The 17,525-nt window shown below is 32.4% G+C and overlaps 1 protein-coding gene across 1 annotated transcript; it reads left to right on the top strand.

Moving 5' to 3' along the window:
* The first annotated feature begins 3,403 nt into the window (after nucleotides 1-3,403).
* LOC138308701 (location of vulva defective 1-like) lies at nucleotides 3,404-14,371 on the top strand. The gene is made up of 7 exons (XM_069249734.1): nucleotides 3,404-3,538; nucleotides 4,052-4,345; nucleotides 4,659-4,832; nucleotides 6,156-6,695; nucleotides 7,184-7,264; nucleotides 13,933-14,008; nucleotides 14,329-14,371. Exons 1-7 carry the CDS (start codon nucleotides 3,475-3,477, stop codon nucleotides 14,369-14,371), a joined length of 1,272 nt encoding a protein of 423 aa, XP_069105835.1. The 5' UTR covers nucleotides 3,404-3,474.
* Nucleotides 14,372-17,525: the final 3,154 nt, after the last annotated feature.

Below are 17,525 nucleotides of genomic sequence, written 5' to 3'. Positions count from 1 at the left end.
CATATAATGATGCTTTCCTCTTTTAAGTTATTAATGCTGTTTGTAGGGAGTGATTAACACACAATAACAAAAAAATAAGATTTCTAAAAACAGACTTCATAAAAATTCTATAAAGCAGGATCACATGTGATGCATTTTTAATTATCAAATACAAGAATTTTATGTTCGCATTCGAGAGATTTAAAAGAAATTCTAGGTTCGCATTCGAAAAATTAAAAGAAATAATTTAAAAAACAAACTGTATACACTTTAATGACCTATAAGTTTTGATCAGCGATATGAGATTATGAATGATTAAACAATAAAGAAAATGTAAATTTATTAAAGTAGCGCATATATCACCTAACAGCAACGTATTCTGAACTTGTCGGACGATTGATATATTCATGTACGTATCAATGTAGGTAAAGTAAATTGATATTTTAGAATATAATGAGAAACTTGTTTGTATTTATAATTGTTCTTCTATGTTAACAGCTGTTTGTTTATCAAAAGTTTAAGAATAAATTGTTTTTGACACCAGTATGTATCTTGAGTTTGTTTGAATTATAAAACTTGAACGTTTTCTACGCCTGCACATTAGTAAGAACGTTAAATATTTAATACAAATTTGGATACATCTTATTAGTAAACATTTCCATATAATATTGACCTTTAATAACCCTAATGAGTTATAGGTCAGTATTGATTTGATCTTATTAACGTTTTAATTACCTTGTGTATTTTCGTGAAGTCCAACTTTTTGCTTTTCACCGTCTTTATACCATCGAGGTTTTTTTTAATATGCATCAGCAATCAATCTCAGCATAAATACACTGCAGATATCAAATAGAAAAAAATAACATATGTACTTTTTTTGTAAACTCAAATTAAAAGTCAAATATAAAATAAAGAGAGGTTCACATATTAACTTATGTATTAATTAAGCCCACACAATTTAATAAAGGGTCCAAATAAAACAAAGCGTTAAGAAACATCTGATGCTTCGTTGAAAGAAATCATTGAAGAAAGATTGATTTATTTATGTCAATAAAAATATGCTGAGGCTGTATTAAATGTCTTGATTGAATTACAATTTTCCCCAAGAATTATTACCAAAGTTATTCACCGAAGAGAACTTATTGGTTTCCTGATAAAGTCTTAGCTGAGTCTAGTTATCTGCTTATACGTAAATGGAAACGAAACCTTAAAGATGCTCCACCGCTGACAATTGGTATTTTTTCACTATCAAAAACAGGAGCAGACGATTTCATATTTTTCTTAGTGACAAAAGTTACTTACTTTACACCATTACCACCATTGAAAAGTTTGAGCTTCTAATTTTACTTCAAGTTGAAAATGTAAAAAAATAATAAATTGCATCCCGAAAAAAATCCGTGGCACTATATCCTATATGAAATGAAGTACTGATTGCTCATGCACCAAAGGCAAAAGACATATATATACAAGATTAATGCACCAAAGGCAAAAGACATATATATACAAGATTAAACGCCAATTATTCTTCTAATGATGAATGCCATTTTTGCTCTGTCGGCGATGGAGCATCTTTAAATATACCTTAACAACCGAAAGCTATGATCGAAAGAAAGTTTAGAGAGGTTATTGTATTTTATTGGGAAGTTAATATTTTGATTACTCAAAAAGTTTGGACGTTGTGTCTAAAACATATATTGATTTGATAATTAATTGCACCCCTAAGAACTATGATCGTACTCCAATTTGAAAATAAATAGTTTTCAGCTTGAAGTGTTATCAATCTCAAGTAGTAGTTGACCTAGGGGAGATCATTTAAAAATGCTCCACCGCTGACAAATGGTATTTTTTCACTATCAAAAATATGAGCAAACGATTTAGTATTTTTCTTCAGTTACAAAAGTTACTTACTTTACACCATTACCACCATTGAAAATTTTGAGCTTCTAATTTTACTTTAAGTTAAAAATGTAAAGAAATAATTAATTGCGTCCCGAAAAAATTCCGTGTCACTATACCCTATATGGAATGAAATACTGATTGCGCATGCACCAAAGGCAAAATAAATTATTTTATTGTAGTTTTTGTGTTAATTAGACATATATATATACACGATTAAACACCAATTATTGTTCAAATGATGAATGTCATTTATGCTCTGTCGGCGGTGGAGCATCTTTAAAAGGAAGGTGATATAGGATTGTTACTCTCATACTCACCATATGTAAATTTTGGAATAACAATAACCATATTAGGAATTATACAGAAAACACAAAATCAGTATACATGATGTTTTAGAAAGGTTAATGTTCTAGGCATTGTGTAACTTTCGACATCAATGACCATCTCTGACATCTATAACACGTGTACCTGTCATGACATCGTACCAGGGATCAAATGATTGTTAAGGGTCAACGGCTTGTATTGGTGTAGCTAAGACTGGATAGTACAATACACTACAACACTTAACTATAGTATTGAGTAAAAGTATCATTTACATTCTATCTCAAAATTTCATTTACTTCATGGTAAACATTTTAAAGATGCTCCACGGGCGACAGAGCATAAATGATATTCATCAATTTAATAATAATTGGTGTTTAATCATGTATAAACACACAAAAAAATAATGTGAACTCATTTATTTTGCTTTTAGTGCATGCGCAATCAACACTTCGTTCCATATAGGACATAGTGCCATGGATTTTTTTCGGGATGCAGTTAATTATTTTCAATATTTTTGTCTTGAAATAAAATTAGAGGCTCAAACTTTACAATGGTGGTAATGGTGGAAAGACAGTAACTTTTGTAACTAAAGAAAAATACTAAATCGTCTGCTCTGGTTTTTGAAAAAAATGCCATTTGTCAGCGGTGGAACATCTTTAATCTTTCTAAATCTGTATTATCGTTCAATCAGGTACCAGAAAGTTTTCTTGCACCTCTTCACCTCATATGAAGTGTGAAAAAATCATGAAAGTATTTGTTTATTTAAAATATCGACAGCAAATAAATTGTTCATAAATGTTATGAGCATTAAATATTCTATGAAGGATGCCGTTTAGATTGGGTTAATGGTGTCAAAATATGCACTGAAATAAGTTTTTTCTCGCACAACCGTTTTGGTATTGGCATTACTTAAATAGCATTATGTAATCATTGTGTTTCATCTTACATCAGTATATATACTAATGTTGTTTTTTTTATATTATAGTTATGCCATTAACACTTTTTTTAATCTGAGTTCATAACATTTGCTATCACATCTAGACGTTCCTATTGATGATGTGTGTACTTTTATTGTGATATACACTTGTGAATGATACAACGTAAACAATTGTTATCTCTACAATACATGTACATGCGTTGTATAAGTCATATCAGAAGAGGTGATCGGGTATAGGTCGATGGCCATTGGCTGATATTATCACACCACTTATGGGTAGGTGAGTATATAAATCGTATCCTCATTTACTATCGAAGTTTAGGAGAGAAGAAAAAATGGTGAAAAATACAGCCGTAAAGGTCTTACTAGTGACTATAGTGGTCTTAGTGACCCTAGCAGGTAAGGGTTATAAGTCAATCTATATATACACTTATCAATTGTTATTTACATAAATTTAATTTAAGTTATTGATACCATGGCGAAAACATCTAACCCAACATATCTTACCGTAAACGTCTTCTTTTTCTTCTGAATGTCATAGGCGCGAGAATCGTAATATCTCATTGAAAGTAATTTTATTAACAATGATCAGTATTCAAAATTTCGTATATCATTTTTGTACAAAAATGATTTTTTTAACAATTAAAGGATGTTAGATTGCATTAATTGGAGATATAAATGCAATTTGATAAAAAATAGTCCCTACAAAAATTTGAAAAGATAACAATATTTCAAGGTTTGTTGGTGGAGGAAAGCCGGATTACCCGGAGAAAAACCACCCATCAGCGGTCAGCCCCACTTGGAATTCGAATTTACGACCCAGAGGTGGAGTGTCTGTGGTCATAGGTCGAGACATCCTATTATCAATTAATCTATTACAAAGATATGTTAATTTGTTATACAATATTTTAGGTCGCTCCAATGCCAATCTAGCCGACGAGCTTGGAGACTGTCCACCATCACTTCCACGGAATCAGAATGTGAAGTCCTATAATGATGTTTGTCTCTACCTCATCACGGGGAAAATGTCGTGGAACGGTGCCAATTCGAATTGTCACCAACACGGAGGTCGTCTAGTCCAGATCCAGGACCAAGACAAACAGGACTTTATCTACCACACACTGAAGGCCATGCACTGGGGAGACTGGGGTGTATGGATAGGAGCTACGGATCACCACAGTGAGGGAACATGGAAATGGACGGACGGTATAAAAAACTTATTTCAATTTGAAACTTATTAAAACCTGTGAAGCTACGGAGCGCCATTCCATGCAACTTAAGTGTTATGGATTTTTTTTATTTATTGTGAATTTTGATTTAAAAATATATTTATAGGTTTATATTAAATATTTTGCTTGCCTTTGGTTTGAAAATCGAATGCTTTTAGTCAGAAATGTAGCCCCGAACATACTCAGATTTCTTGACCTAAGCATTTCATGTCTTGTGTGCTTGAATATATAAAATTGTTGTTTTGTAAAATGCTCACCGTAATTTTAACTATATCTGCTTTATATTTCAGGAACAAAATTGTCCTATGGCTATTGGCACCCCGGTGAGGGTCCCACTCACGGATTCCTCTTTTCGAAGGCTGGCTACGAGGACTGTGCTCTGATGCGACTTAATGATGGAGGGAGATGGCACGACTACGACTGTGGCACTATTCTGTATCATCATACATCTATATGTGAATATCGTAAGTATATTGTACTTTGTTTTGTAAGTAGACCTAAAAGACTAAATATGTTTGGTTCACACGTTAAGTACTGTACATGTATTAACCTTAAGAAATGAGTCACATGCTTGCTATTAGAGACTTAAGGAAGTAGCAAATATTTGCATAATAGATATAAGAAACACAATAATAGATCATATCCGATTGAACTGAAAGTTGGTCAGGTCAGAACACATGGGCAAAAGCTGAGAAAAATATCTAAACAATTCTAGTATTTTTTGTTTAAGAACCCAGAAATTCTCAGCAAAATTATCTAAATCAGATCTTAATGAGTTCTTATGACTGTCATAACTTACGACGGTCAATCCTGCGGACAAAAATTTTCTTTAAGTTTTTCTTCATATGGACTTTGTGTAAAGCGGTAAAGGCGACATAAATAATTTTGTGAAATTCTTGTTTTGAAAATAATATGAACTTACCATATAGGTATGGTAATGGACATGTATCTTGCTTTAACCTGCAGTATTTAAACGGAACAATGATTACGACAGTATATATACATTTGTATATATTATGGACAGGTTATACCAACACGCTAAAGATAATCACAAGTCTTGTTTGACCATTTGTCTTTAACAACAATGATATCGAAATATTCGATTTCTTGCTCTTATTGGATTTAAAAGGAAAACGTTTGTTACAGAAAAACTTGTTCGTCCAACAACACCGTTACCGACAACCAAAACAACAACTAGATCAACAACATCAGCGACAACCGAACTCATCCCTCCCGTTACGCCAATGCCTACAACAATGCCGAAAACGACGGTTTTACCGACAACTATACCAGCTACAACATTTATGCCAACTACAACGACCACTACTATGCCAACTACAACAACTATGCCAACCACAACTACAACAACTTTGCCAACAACAACTAATCAAATTATCTAAATCAGATCTTAATGAGTTCTTATGACTGTCATAACTTACGACGGTCAATCCTGCGGAGAAATATATTCTATAAGTTTTTCTTCATATGGACTTTGTGTAAAGCGGTAAAGGTTGACATAAATAATTTAGTGAAATTCTTGTTTTGAAATAATATGAACTTACCATATAAGTATGGTAATGGACATGTATCTTGCTTTAACCTGCAGTATTTAAACGGAACAATGATTACGACAGTATATATATACATTTGTATATATTATGGAAAGGTTATACCAACACGCTTAAGATAATCACAAGTCTTGTTTGCCATTTGTCTTTAGCAACAATGATAACGAAATATTCGATTTCTTGCTCTTATTGGATTTTAAAAAAAAACGTCTGTTACAGAAAAACTTGTTCGTCCAACAACACCGTTACCGACAACCAAAACAACAACTAGATCCACAACATCAGCGACAACCAAACTCATCCCTCCGGTTACGCCAATGCCTACAACAATGCCGAAAACGACGGTTTTACCGACAACTATACCAACTACAACATTTATGCCAACTACAACGACCACTACTATGCCAACTACAACAACTATGCCAACCACAACTACAACAACTTTGCCAACAACAACTACAACAACTTTGCCAACAACAACTACAACAACTATGCCAACCACAACTACAACAACTTTGCCAACTACAACTACAACAACTATGCCAACCACAACTACAACAACTTTGCCAACTACAACTACAACAACTTTGCCAACCACAACTACAACAACTATGCCAACCACAACTACAACAACTATGCCAACCACAACTACAACAACTATGCCAACCACAACTACAACAACTTTGCCAACTACAGCAAAACCTATTGTTACAACAACGTTCGGTGGTATCAAAATAGAATTTGGCACAACACCTCAAGGTTAGTATAGCAATACACAATTATGATGTGAATTTTAACCTAAGTATCCATTCTTTTCCCATTTTCTTTTTGCGTTATCCATTCGCTCATGCCTATATGATCTCAACTTTGGTTAGAAAGTTAAACCTTACCAACCATTGAAAATTCAAATTATTAATTTGTCTTCCTTCGCCACCAATGTTTATTGACAGATTTATCTTTCATGAAAGTAAATTTTCTTTACTTGTGCATTCTATAGCACATGCACTGTATTGTGTATTATTATAGATCAACAAGTATACACTGTACAGAAAAGTACAGAACCCCCCCCCCCCCAACCCCCCCAAAAAAAAAATCCGTGGTAAGTAACAAAATGATCAAAATAATATAAATATATATATATATATATACTGAAACAGTGGAAGGACTTAGTTTCCGATTTTGTTCACTTTTATATATAATTTTTTTAGCCAACAACAGATATGTATTACTATTTCTTTCCTTCACAGCCAAGAGAAGAGTAGCAGAAATAGACAATATTGACACTGCCGTGCTTGGGAAACACGACAATACAAACAAAAGTGGTTCTGGTAAGTAAAGAATCAAAGTACTGAAAGTACTGCTGCGGTAAAACTTCTGGATGATAGGAGTTGATTCGAGTGTTAAAGATTGATAAGTCAATGGTTATATTATCAGTATAACTGCAAATTGGAAAACGATCCAAAGGAAACAGGACTCAAACTAAGGCTGAAAAACTAATACAAATAATTGTTTTTTTTATTTGGTCGTAATAATTTATCACATTGATTTATTTTCTCACATTTTGCACAGGTCAAGTTATTCTAAATACACATAATGCATTTCAGTGCAGAACCTTCAATCAAAGAGGAAGTATTTATGTTGTTGAGTTTATATAAAGAAAAGTTTCAGCATTATGGTGACTTGTAATGTCAAATTAAATTGATTTTTTTTGTTAAAAACTAAACAGGCATTCTTCAGATATCAAGAAAAAACTTACTGGTTATATTATATAAAAATCTCATATAATGTTTAAGCAATACCATACACGTATTTGACCTTTAATGACTAATATGAATGACATCAAGGATTTCCTGTTTAACAAAAATGTATCTAGCAAGTTTAAGAACACCATACTATCTATAACTACAAAAATTAATGGTTGTCAGACCGTGTAACATATATAACTAACGTATATTGTCATAAAGGATGACTTTCGTGCTTCATAACTTCACTAATACTACTTTGGCAACATATCAGGGAGAAAGAGGGGAAAGAGAGGGAAAGAGAGAAAAAAAATCTCTGTCAGCTATCAGCTGTTTACCGGTATATGCTTTATCAAGTTTCAAGTACATCAATGTATATATATTAACTATAAAACTAAATAACCTGAGTTAACTAAACGACATGTAAATGGCAGGAAGGATGTTTTTTGTCAAAACATGTTAATATTTTTCTCTATGTCTATCAAGTTTGTAGTACATTACAACATATATTCTAACAAACGGTAACGGCACGAGTTACCTAAATGACAGATATTGTCATCAGTGTCCTTTTCTAACTACAATTTGTAAATATCTTCTTATTAAACATTATGGAAAGTTGTTCAGCAAAATTTGGAGCAAGGATAGGTCCAACATTCGGATCGCAAATTCACTCAGAAATTTTACTTTGACATGATAATTTACTTTGAAATTTGACTATTGGTTCCAAAACTGTTTTCATAAGGCTTGAACATGATAATTTACTTTGAAATATGAATATTGGTAGAAAAACAGTTCTTATAAGGCTTGGTTCAAGAAAAACATAATTGTAGTATATGATTTAATGAAGTATAGTGACACGCTTACTTTTTACTGTTTTGATGAATTGATACAAATCTATCAGATTAGTACTAATTTTGTGGAATATCACGGTTTTATTATCTGCTATCAGAGAATACCTGAATTCGACTGACTCTGAAATATGTCAAATTTGTTTCCTACTTACAATAAATATTTCATATTGATCTGTACAATGTAATGAAAAAATAACATACTCCTACCGGGAGGAGAAGATGGGGAGACTTAATTAGTTCAGTCGAATCATTTGAAATGGGTTGATATTTCTAAAATTTCCTTTACAGTAACGAAAATTATAAGCTTCAGTGGTTTCAATATATATTATAGCAGATTCACTCAGCAATTTTACTTTGACATGATAATCTACTCTGAAAAAAACCCATTGTGTTACAAATTATATTAGTACATTTGCCTAGTACAGAATAGTACGTACATGTATTACAATTTCATTTATATTTTAAACACCTCCGAATTTTTTCATTTAATTTGCATAAACAACCAAACGATAAGATTTCGTTATAAAATGACACTTAACCTTGTGAGTGTGTATATCCAGAGTTAGATGTAGATTTTAGTATTGAGGAAATAGCTGAAGTAATTAAGGCTCTGCCTAAGGGCAAAGCTGCTGGCATCGATATGGTTCTTAACGAATACTTCATTGAATATAAAAATATGTTTTTACCAGTTTTGTTAAAATTATTTAATACCATGTTACAAATTGGTTATTTTCCAGAGTCATGGGCCCAATGTGTCATAATTCCTCTGCATAAAAAGGGGGATATTAATAATGTTAACAATTATAGAGGTATAACGTTAATTAGTCATTTAGCTAAATTATTTACGTCCTTGTTAAATAAGCGCTTGTTAAAGTGGAGTGCTCGTGAAGATATTGTCACCGATGCACAATTTGGTTTTAAGCCTGGGTTTGGTACTAGTGATGCTATCTTTGCGTTGCAAAGTTTAATTATTAATTCTATAGAGCAAAACAAACGACTATATTGTGCTTTTATTGATTACAGTAAGGCTTTTGATAGTATTAATCATCGATATTTATGGCATAAACTTTGGAAAAGTGGTAGTAGAGGGCGATTACTTAATGTAATTTCATCAATTTATGATAATGTACGTTAATGCGTGAAACTAAATGGTAAACTATCCGCCATGTTCGATTTGCATGTCGGTTTATTACAAGGGGAATCTTTGTCTCCCATGCTATATTCTTTATTTGTAAATGATATGGAAAGTGAATTTATAAACTCGGATTGTCAAAGTTACCCTTACAGTTACTTAACCTTTTTATGCTAATGTATGCAGATGATACAGTCTTATTTTCCGAAGACGCTACTGACCTCTAGCATATGCTCAACTGTCTACAGACTTATACGGTTAAATAGAATTTAAAAGTAAACACAGATAAAACAAAAATTGTTATATTTAGGAAAAGGAGAAGAATATTACCTGGTGAAAAATGGACTTTCAATGATAAATCTATAGAAATTGTTGATAAGTTTTGTTACCTGGGTTTGGTTTTTAATTTTAATGGAAGATTTGCTGTAGCACAAGATACATTAGCGTCTCAAGGCAGGAAAGCATACTTTCAATTAAAAAGAAAAATGAAAAACTTTAGCCTTAACACAGAAACAAAATTATCCTTATTTGTTACATATGTTACATGCATATTAAATTATGGTTGTGAAGTGTGGGGGCTAGATGTTTCGCCCCAAGTTGAAAAAATTCACCTCCTTTTCCTTAAAGACATACTTAATGTTAGAAAAACAGTCAATACATCTATGGTGTTTTTCGAAACGGGTAGATATTCATTGTATGTTCAACGTAAGACAGCTGTTATGAAATATTGGTTAAAACTATTGAAAACAAACAATTGCATTCTGAAATCTTGTTATGATGCACTAGTCGAATTGAATAGCAGAAAACCTAATTGTAAAACGAATTGGGTCTATCATATTAAGCACGAACTTTGTAGTTTGGGATTTGGATATGTTTGGAAAAATCAATGTGTTTTAAATGAAAATCATTTTTTGCAAATATACCACCAACGTATTAATGATGTTCTTGTTCAAGAATTATATAGTGCGTTTGATGTATCTCCTAAATGTTATTTGTATAAACATATTGTTCATAATTTTTGTACACAGTTCTATTTAATTAAGCCTGTAAATCATAAATTCAAGAAGTTTTTAAGCCAATTCCGTATGCAATGTCATAGTCTTAATATCGAATCCGGACGTTATAATAATATTCCTTGAAATCAAAGGACTTGTTCATTATGTGATAAAAAATGACGTCGAAGATGAAGTACATTTTGTTCTTCTCTGTCCGGCATATTCTGAATTAAGAGAAAAATACATTAACAGATATTTTTATCATAGACCAAGCGTGCATAAGTTTATAGAATTATTCTCTAGTAAAGATGTTAAAATTTTGAATATGTTGGGTAACTTTTTGTTTCGTGCAACAGAGAAAAGAAAAACTCTGCTCACAATTAATTAAATGATAAAATTGCTTTGTATTTGCCGTCAGCATCAACGTAGGTTCTGTTGTGATCACGTCTTTTATACATATGTAGCTTATTAGTATATTGAAATACTGAAATATTGTCCTCCGCCATCTTATACTTGTATACATTGTATGTCATATTATAATGATAATAATTGTACTGTTCCCTATATGCTTGTTATGCATTTGGATGAAATAAAAACTTGAAACACTTGAATCCTCTAAACAATAGAACAGCCATCTCTAGATCACTGCTTATTGTTTTGATGTGGTCATGATCAATGTATCACACCTTCACGCTTGGCTGCGCACTGCTACAGATACGAAGAGATGTATATATGGGGTGGTTATCTATCCTTTAATCTTTGAAATATTTTCTCGAAAACCCAGCTCCCTACCGCTCCGAACCGCTGTAAATGAAAATTAATGTGTATGAGCAAGGGACGTCAGAAACATTATATAACATGTGTTGAGAATATGTATAACAGTATTTACATTAAAACCTATCTTTTAAAACCACCCAGTGGTCTGAGTAAAAGTGGTCTTAATAGCGAGGTGGTCTTAATTCTGAGGTGGACCAGGTTTCTTCTATGATCATGACGATCAAGAACAGAAACTCTGTATCCTAGCTGACCGGTACATAATATATGTACTGTATTTTTGTTTCAAAATTGAAATTTTATGAAAAATGCAATATACATGTATATATAAATGTATATTATATATATATATATATATTTTTATTTTTCTTTTGTTTCAATTTTTTTGCATTTAACACATTTACAAATACATGGGACATCAACATAAACTTGACATGACATATACATTACATTTATATAAAAAAAACCATAAGAAACATAACATAGCATGCTGAGTATGTACATGTACGTGTGGGGGAAAAACAATTTGATATATTTTGGTTAAGATAAATTTGCAAATTACTATATTTGATCAATTAGTTTTGTCGGCCATTAGAATCTTAATCATATCATATTTTAATGCATGCGTATCTAATCAAAACCAATAATTTACAAATATTTTTTAAAGTTTGATGAATTATGGACATATAATGACTACCATTTATTTCTAGAGCATAGACATATTTTTTTCATTAAATAAAGTTAATGGTGTGTGCTTATTTAAATCTTAAACTGAATTTCACTGAAGTAATTGTTGACAATCTAAATGAAAATACTTTTTCTAGACATTACTTTCTATTATGTTTTAATTATAATTCAAATACATATCGTTAGTTTAATCAGAGATTTAGATAGTAATTAAATTATCTATGTCTCTGGTTTAATTATCACATAGTATCACCTGAGGTAAATGAGAATCTATGTGTTTTAAAATTGGTATTGATCTGTGTAAATTATTATTAATATTTACGGAAATCGATTTTAATTATCCCGCCATGTGCAATGATTGGTCAAATAATAACTTACGATCACAATCGGTAAAGTGTTTGAAAGACTACTGTGCAATAGTCAAGCGTACTTTTAACTAATGCAAAACACCGATTGTTTACCGCAACAAAATAGATGACACATCTATTGAAATAAGATGATTGACGTACGGTACTTCATAAATATCTGAAATAAGATCAATATATCTCATACATTAAAGAATTTTAATTCCATTGGCGTTACACGTATGAGAAAGAACTGCCTAAATCGTTCGATCTCGCCACCAGGGCTATCGAAAGAACGTTGCATTACTTGTGGTTTCGATCACGTCAACTGCCAGCCTCCAGCGTCACAAGTATGCAAATGATGGCGATTAACACTCTCCTAGTACAGGTAGATAATCTGATAATTAGGTCGACGGAAACAAAAGACTGACTGATGTACCTGCGGGTAGTTGGTCACGGGTTGCTGCGTGCGGGAAGGTGAGGCACAGCGAGGTGTGAAGTCACATGTGCCTGTGGTCATAATCAAAGGGTCAATTAGTGTTAATTTAGTGGTCGTTGGGACTATGAAAATTGGTCGTAAAACGGAATAGCGGTGTGATTGTATTTCTGAAGAGAAAAAAAATCGGAACTGAAAATAAGTGGCCGTAATAGTGGGATGTTCGTAATTTAGTGTATATGCTATACAGTACATGTCTATGTTTGGAATAAACTTTTGGAAAACAAAAATAAAATAAAACAAAAATAAATATAAAGACAAAATAAAAGAATATTTTCAAGCATGGTGAATTAACAACAAATAAAAATATGAAATAAAAAAAAATAAAAGTAAGCTGCCGACGACAAGGGTTGAACCCCGAACGTCAGCAAAGAAAGCTCAGGACTTACCACGACACCACTTGTGTATGTTGAATGCCTAATGAATATTATTAACTTCATGATGAAATGCAGTTCACTAAATTTTCTTATTTTCTTCGCAATCCACTTAAATTGATATTGATGCTGCTGAATAAGTTTACAGAATGATTCTAAACTAGTTTATATTGTATCTGGGTGCAAATTACAACTACATATACCACAAATGTGTGGTTATTCAGTTTATTCTTCACGACACCAGCCGGGGGGGTAAAAAGCTAGGTCTGGAATTGCGATCCCAATACTGGTAAAACCAAGTTTTACCGTAAAAATGAAATATGGTATGATATAATGTTGTTTTAATGCAAAATATATAAATGAGTTATATATATATGTGAAAATGGCATCACATAAAAGTAATAAAAACTCTATTTCAATTTTTTTTCCTGCGATTTGTAATGTACATATAAATTAGTAGTTAACGTGTTACGGTCTGAGGTAATAGGATCCAGTTTTGCTTTTTTGTTTGTTTTCATTGCTGAGGAAATTCCCGCTTTGTTGAAAATATTTTGTCATAAAATTCCTGTTTATCAGCTAACATCATTTGTATTTGCTGTAGAAACCTACATTGCCATTGGAGCCAGTAGTGTTGGATTGGTGGTACTGGTGGTCGCTATTGTAGCAATAATACTAAGGTATGGTTTCATTCATCAAAATATAAATAATATTGTAGCGTACATAGGTATTACTTCCTCATACAAAAACATCTAAACACAAATGGTATATATTGGTGTGTATGTACAATCCTCGTGGACAAGAATATAATCAATATTTTGGGAATTTTAGACCGTGAAAAAATAAATCCCCTGATACGTTTCCATAAAAAAATTATCATTTTCATATTAGTTTTGTTTCGTTTCAAATGCTTCGATCATATTTGATATATTTCACTTTTCACATGTTATTTTTCTTTATTCATTTGAATTTTTTTTTTAATTTCTTTTGTCAATTCTAGAAGACGAAAACGCCAGTCAAATACGGAAATATATACGATATAATGCATCGAGATGGACCAATGCCAGGAAATAGCTTCGCTTGAGTAAATCTGGGTTTACGTCTGATCGTTTGAGGCTGAAGCTAGTGTTTGGGTGTGCTGTGCAATAAAGCTTGTTGTTCAGACCTTAAAACCTCTGATCTGAATAGTAATGATATGGCAAGGATATCAATTTAATCATACATTATTTCGCTATTTAGGTTATCAGGGTTCTACAATCTACAGTACCAGGTCGTTTGGATAACACTAACTATATCATATTGATATCGTAAACATCAGACAGAGAACAAGCAAATACTCATATCATGTCAACTCATAAACAGTATTTTTTAATTTACGAGAGATGTGACAGACTGTGAAAAATTTAAACAAAGTAAAGAACAGGTCTAGAATGAGCAAACGTAAAAGAAGACGAGAGATAAAGAAAATGAATGTTGTGTTGAAGTGAGGATTTAGTGTGTAGGATAAAAGAAATACAAATGTATCAAAGTAGAAGTGTAGTGGTCGAAAGTTAGTCTGACAAGGACATGACCGTGATGGATGTGTGTTGTAGAAGAGGATTAATGCATTGGCGAGTGGAAGAAACTGCGCGTAGTGTTCATTGTACCCTGCACTAATGCGTTATGATGGGAAGAATGATGGCGTCTGTGATGTTTTGTATATAATAAATATCTTAAATACAAATGTTGTAGTAATGTTTTTAATAAAAGAACAAACTAATGGCAAGTTATGCATGGTTATTATTTACAGTCCCATGAGATTTAATCCATTCAATGCAGCATTTAGCTCACCTGGGCCAAAGAGCCGGTGAATGTATGCGGCGTCCGTTGTCTGTCCGTCCGTCCGTCCGTCCGTCAATATTTACTTTTAAATAATCATTGTGTTCTACATGGATTGTAACCACAATTCACCAGAAACATCCTTGGGGAAAGAGAACAGAGATTGTATAAATTTTGGATCTGACCTCGAGTTGGCGCTCAGTAGGGAAATTAGAGGCAAATCTTAAAAACCCTCGAGAAAAGAAATAATGGACCTGTATTCAGAAACTTACTTTGCATTACAAGCCAGATGACCTATAGAGACCCTCTGGGTTTTTGTTTGTTTTGTTTTTGCACTTGTTATGAATAATACAATCAAGATGACCCGTTTTGTGTCAGATCTTTTAGAACTTGTGAAGTTTTCGACGGGTAGAAGAGAATTGGAAACTATCTGCCATATAATACATATTAGATATTTAGCTTCAAAATTATTTCGTTCCCTCTAACATTTACGTTGTCCACCTTCCTCTCTTAGCGCATTCGCATTTACACATTTTCATATACAGGAAAAATGAAATGACATCAACATATGCCACACTCACTACTTGAATGACATTTCAGGCCAGATCTTGACAAATGATATAATTATGGGGATCACTTTTGTACAGTTTTGTACGAATGTTTCCCTGAAAAACCGAGCATTTATGTTTTTCTCCTTCCTCTAAATGGAAAATAAAGAATATATTTGCCATAAGATTCACACTGACAAAATTTCATGTGTTATTCAAAATCATAAATATCAACATTTAGTTTTTTTATGATGTATAGGTTTTATTTTTACAAAACCAAATAAGAGACCTAAATAATAAATGCACACGATGAAGCCAGGCAGTTGTCAACAACTTCGTTTCATATTTTATGTTGGTACAAGTAAGTGTAAAGTGACCTCATATCAATGACTAGTTTTAATATGCATGAAGTATCATATATTTCTTTATTTGGTTTTTTTAGGCCCTATTATCAGTCAGTAATTTTAATCTGCAAAGGTGTTGAATTACAATTCCAAACATACGCAGCCAACCTGGATATTTGAAAAATGGCAATACTTTGAAAAATATGAAATATACGGTAGTTCAACACCGATCATCTGAAGACGGTTGGACAAACACATTTAAGAAGTAGAAAAATTCTGACTTTTCACATACAAAATGTAGTTGAGTTACGAATTATACTCTTTCAAAAGGATACCGTGTAGCTGGTTCTCTTCACGGGTCAAAATTCGCGCGATTTTTGGTAAAAACGGGAAAATTAAATTTTAGCTGCTTTCTTGATTTGTCTAAAATAAAAGAATATATAACTCACTAATGTCTCATTATTTCATAGATAAAGAAAATTCATAAATACACATTTTTATAAATAATCTGTTTAAGGGATTACACATAATTCAATGTCCGAGCGGTCATCCCATATCTGTGTAGCATGTTGTCTAGCCTATCTGTCGTGATGCCGAGGATGATTAACGTACAACGAACCTGGCCTTCAGTCACAGGGAGACTTGTCACACCACTTTCTGGTTGGATGAATATATAACGATTTACTAGATAAGAAATTAACCCGTGATCTTCAAATGGTAATCGCACAGTATCAGGTAAATAAGAAAATCGAATCCATTTAATAATACAATAATAAAATCTTAATGAGAGTATGATAAATCTGTATATCCGGTAGTTATTCCCAAAATATTTCATACAATTTCCAAAATTACAAATTTACAAAGAGGTTTAATTAGAAATACTATACGAAATACATTTGTTATGTCTTATTAATTAAGTAGCTGTTAAATGTTTATATTAACTGCCAATGTGTCAAATGAAATAAAATGAGAAAATATTTTTCCGAACAGTTTTCATCAACATTTGTGGTTTACATCGGTAGATTTGGAGTTTTCATAACTTGTTCGTTGCCTCCGTTGCATGAACTTAGTAAACGAAAACTTGAACAGATGATTTTAATCAGAATGGGTACATTTTTGAGGGATGGTTGTGATATTCCTTCAGGATAAAAATCCGCACGAAGTACAAACGAGGAGATTCCAGCTCATGGGTTCCTCTTCTCTAAGGCATGGTCTGAGAAATGCGCTCTAATGCAACTCAAAAGCAGGTCCAGAGGGAGATTACACGACAACGACGGTGGGAACAGTCCCTATGATCTGCTAGGTGAATACCGTATTTAATCTTCTCAATAAACAACTGACAGTGTTTTGCAACTAATAGATATTTAGATGAAGATTATAAAAAGTACCTACCACAAACCTATTTGTTGGCATGTTCACATTCACAAAATTGCTAGTTGTTAGACAATGATGAATGTTTGTAGTCATCCGAAAATAATAAAGAAACT

This window comes from Argopecten irradians, chromosome 1 (assembly GCF_041381155.1).
Source record: "Argopecten irradians isolate NY chromosome 1, Ai_NY, whole genome shotgun sequence".
Lineage (NCBI taxonomy): Eukaryota > Metazoa > Mollusca > Bivalvia > Pectinida > Pectinidae > Argopecten > Argopecten irradians.
The sequence above is the reverse complement of the archived record's forward strand: the minus strand, read 5'-3'. Positions and strand labels throughout refer to the sequence as shown.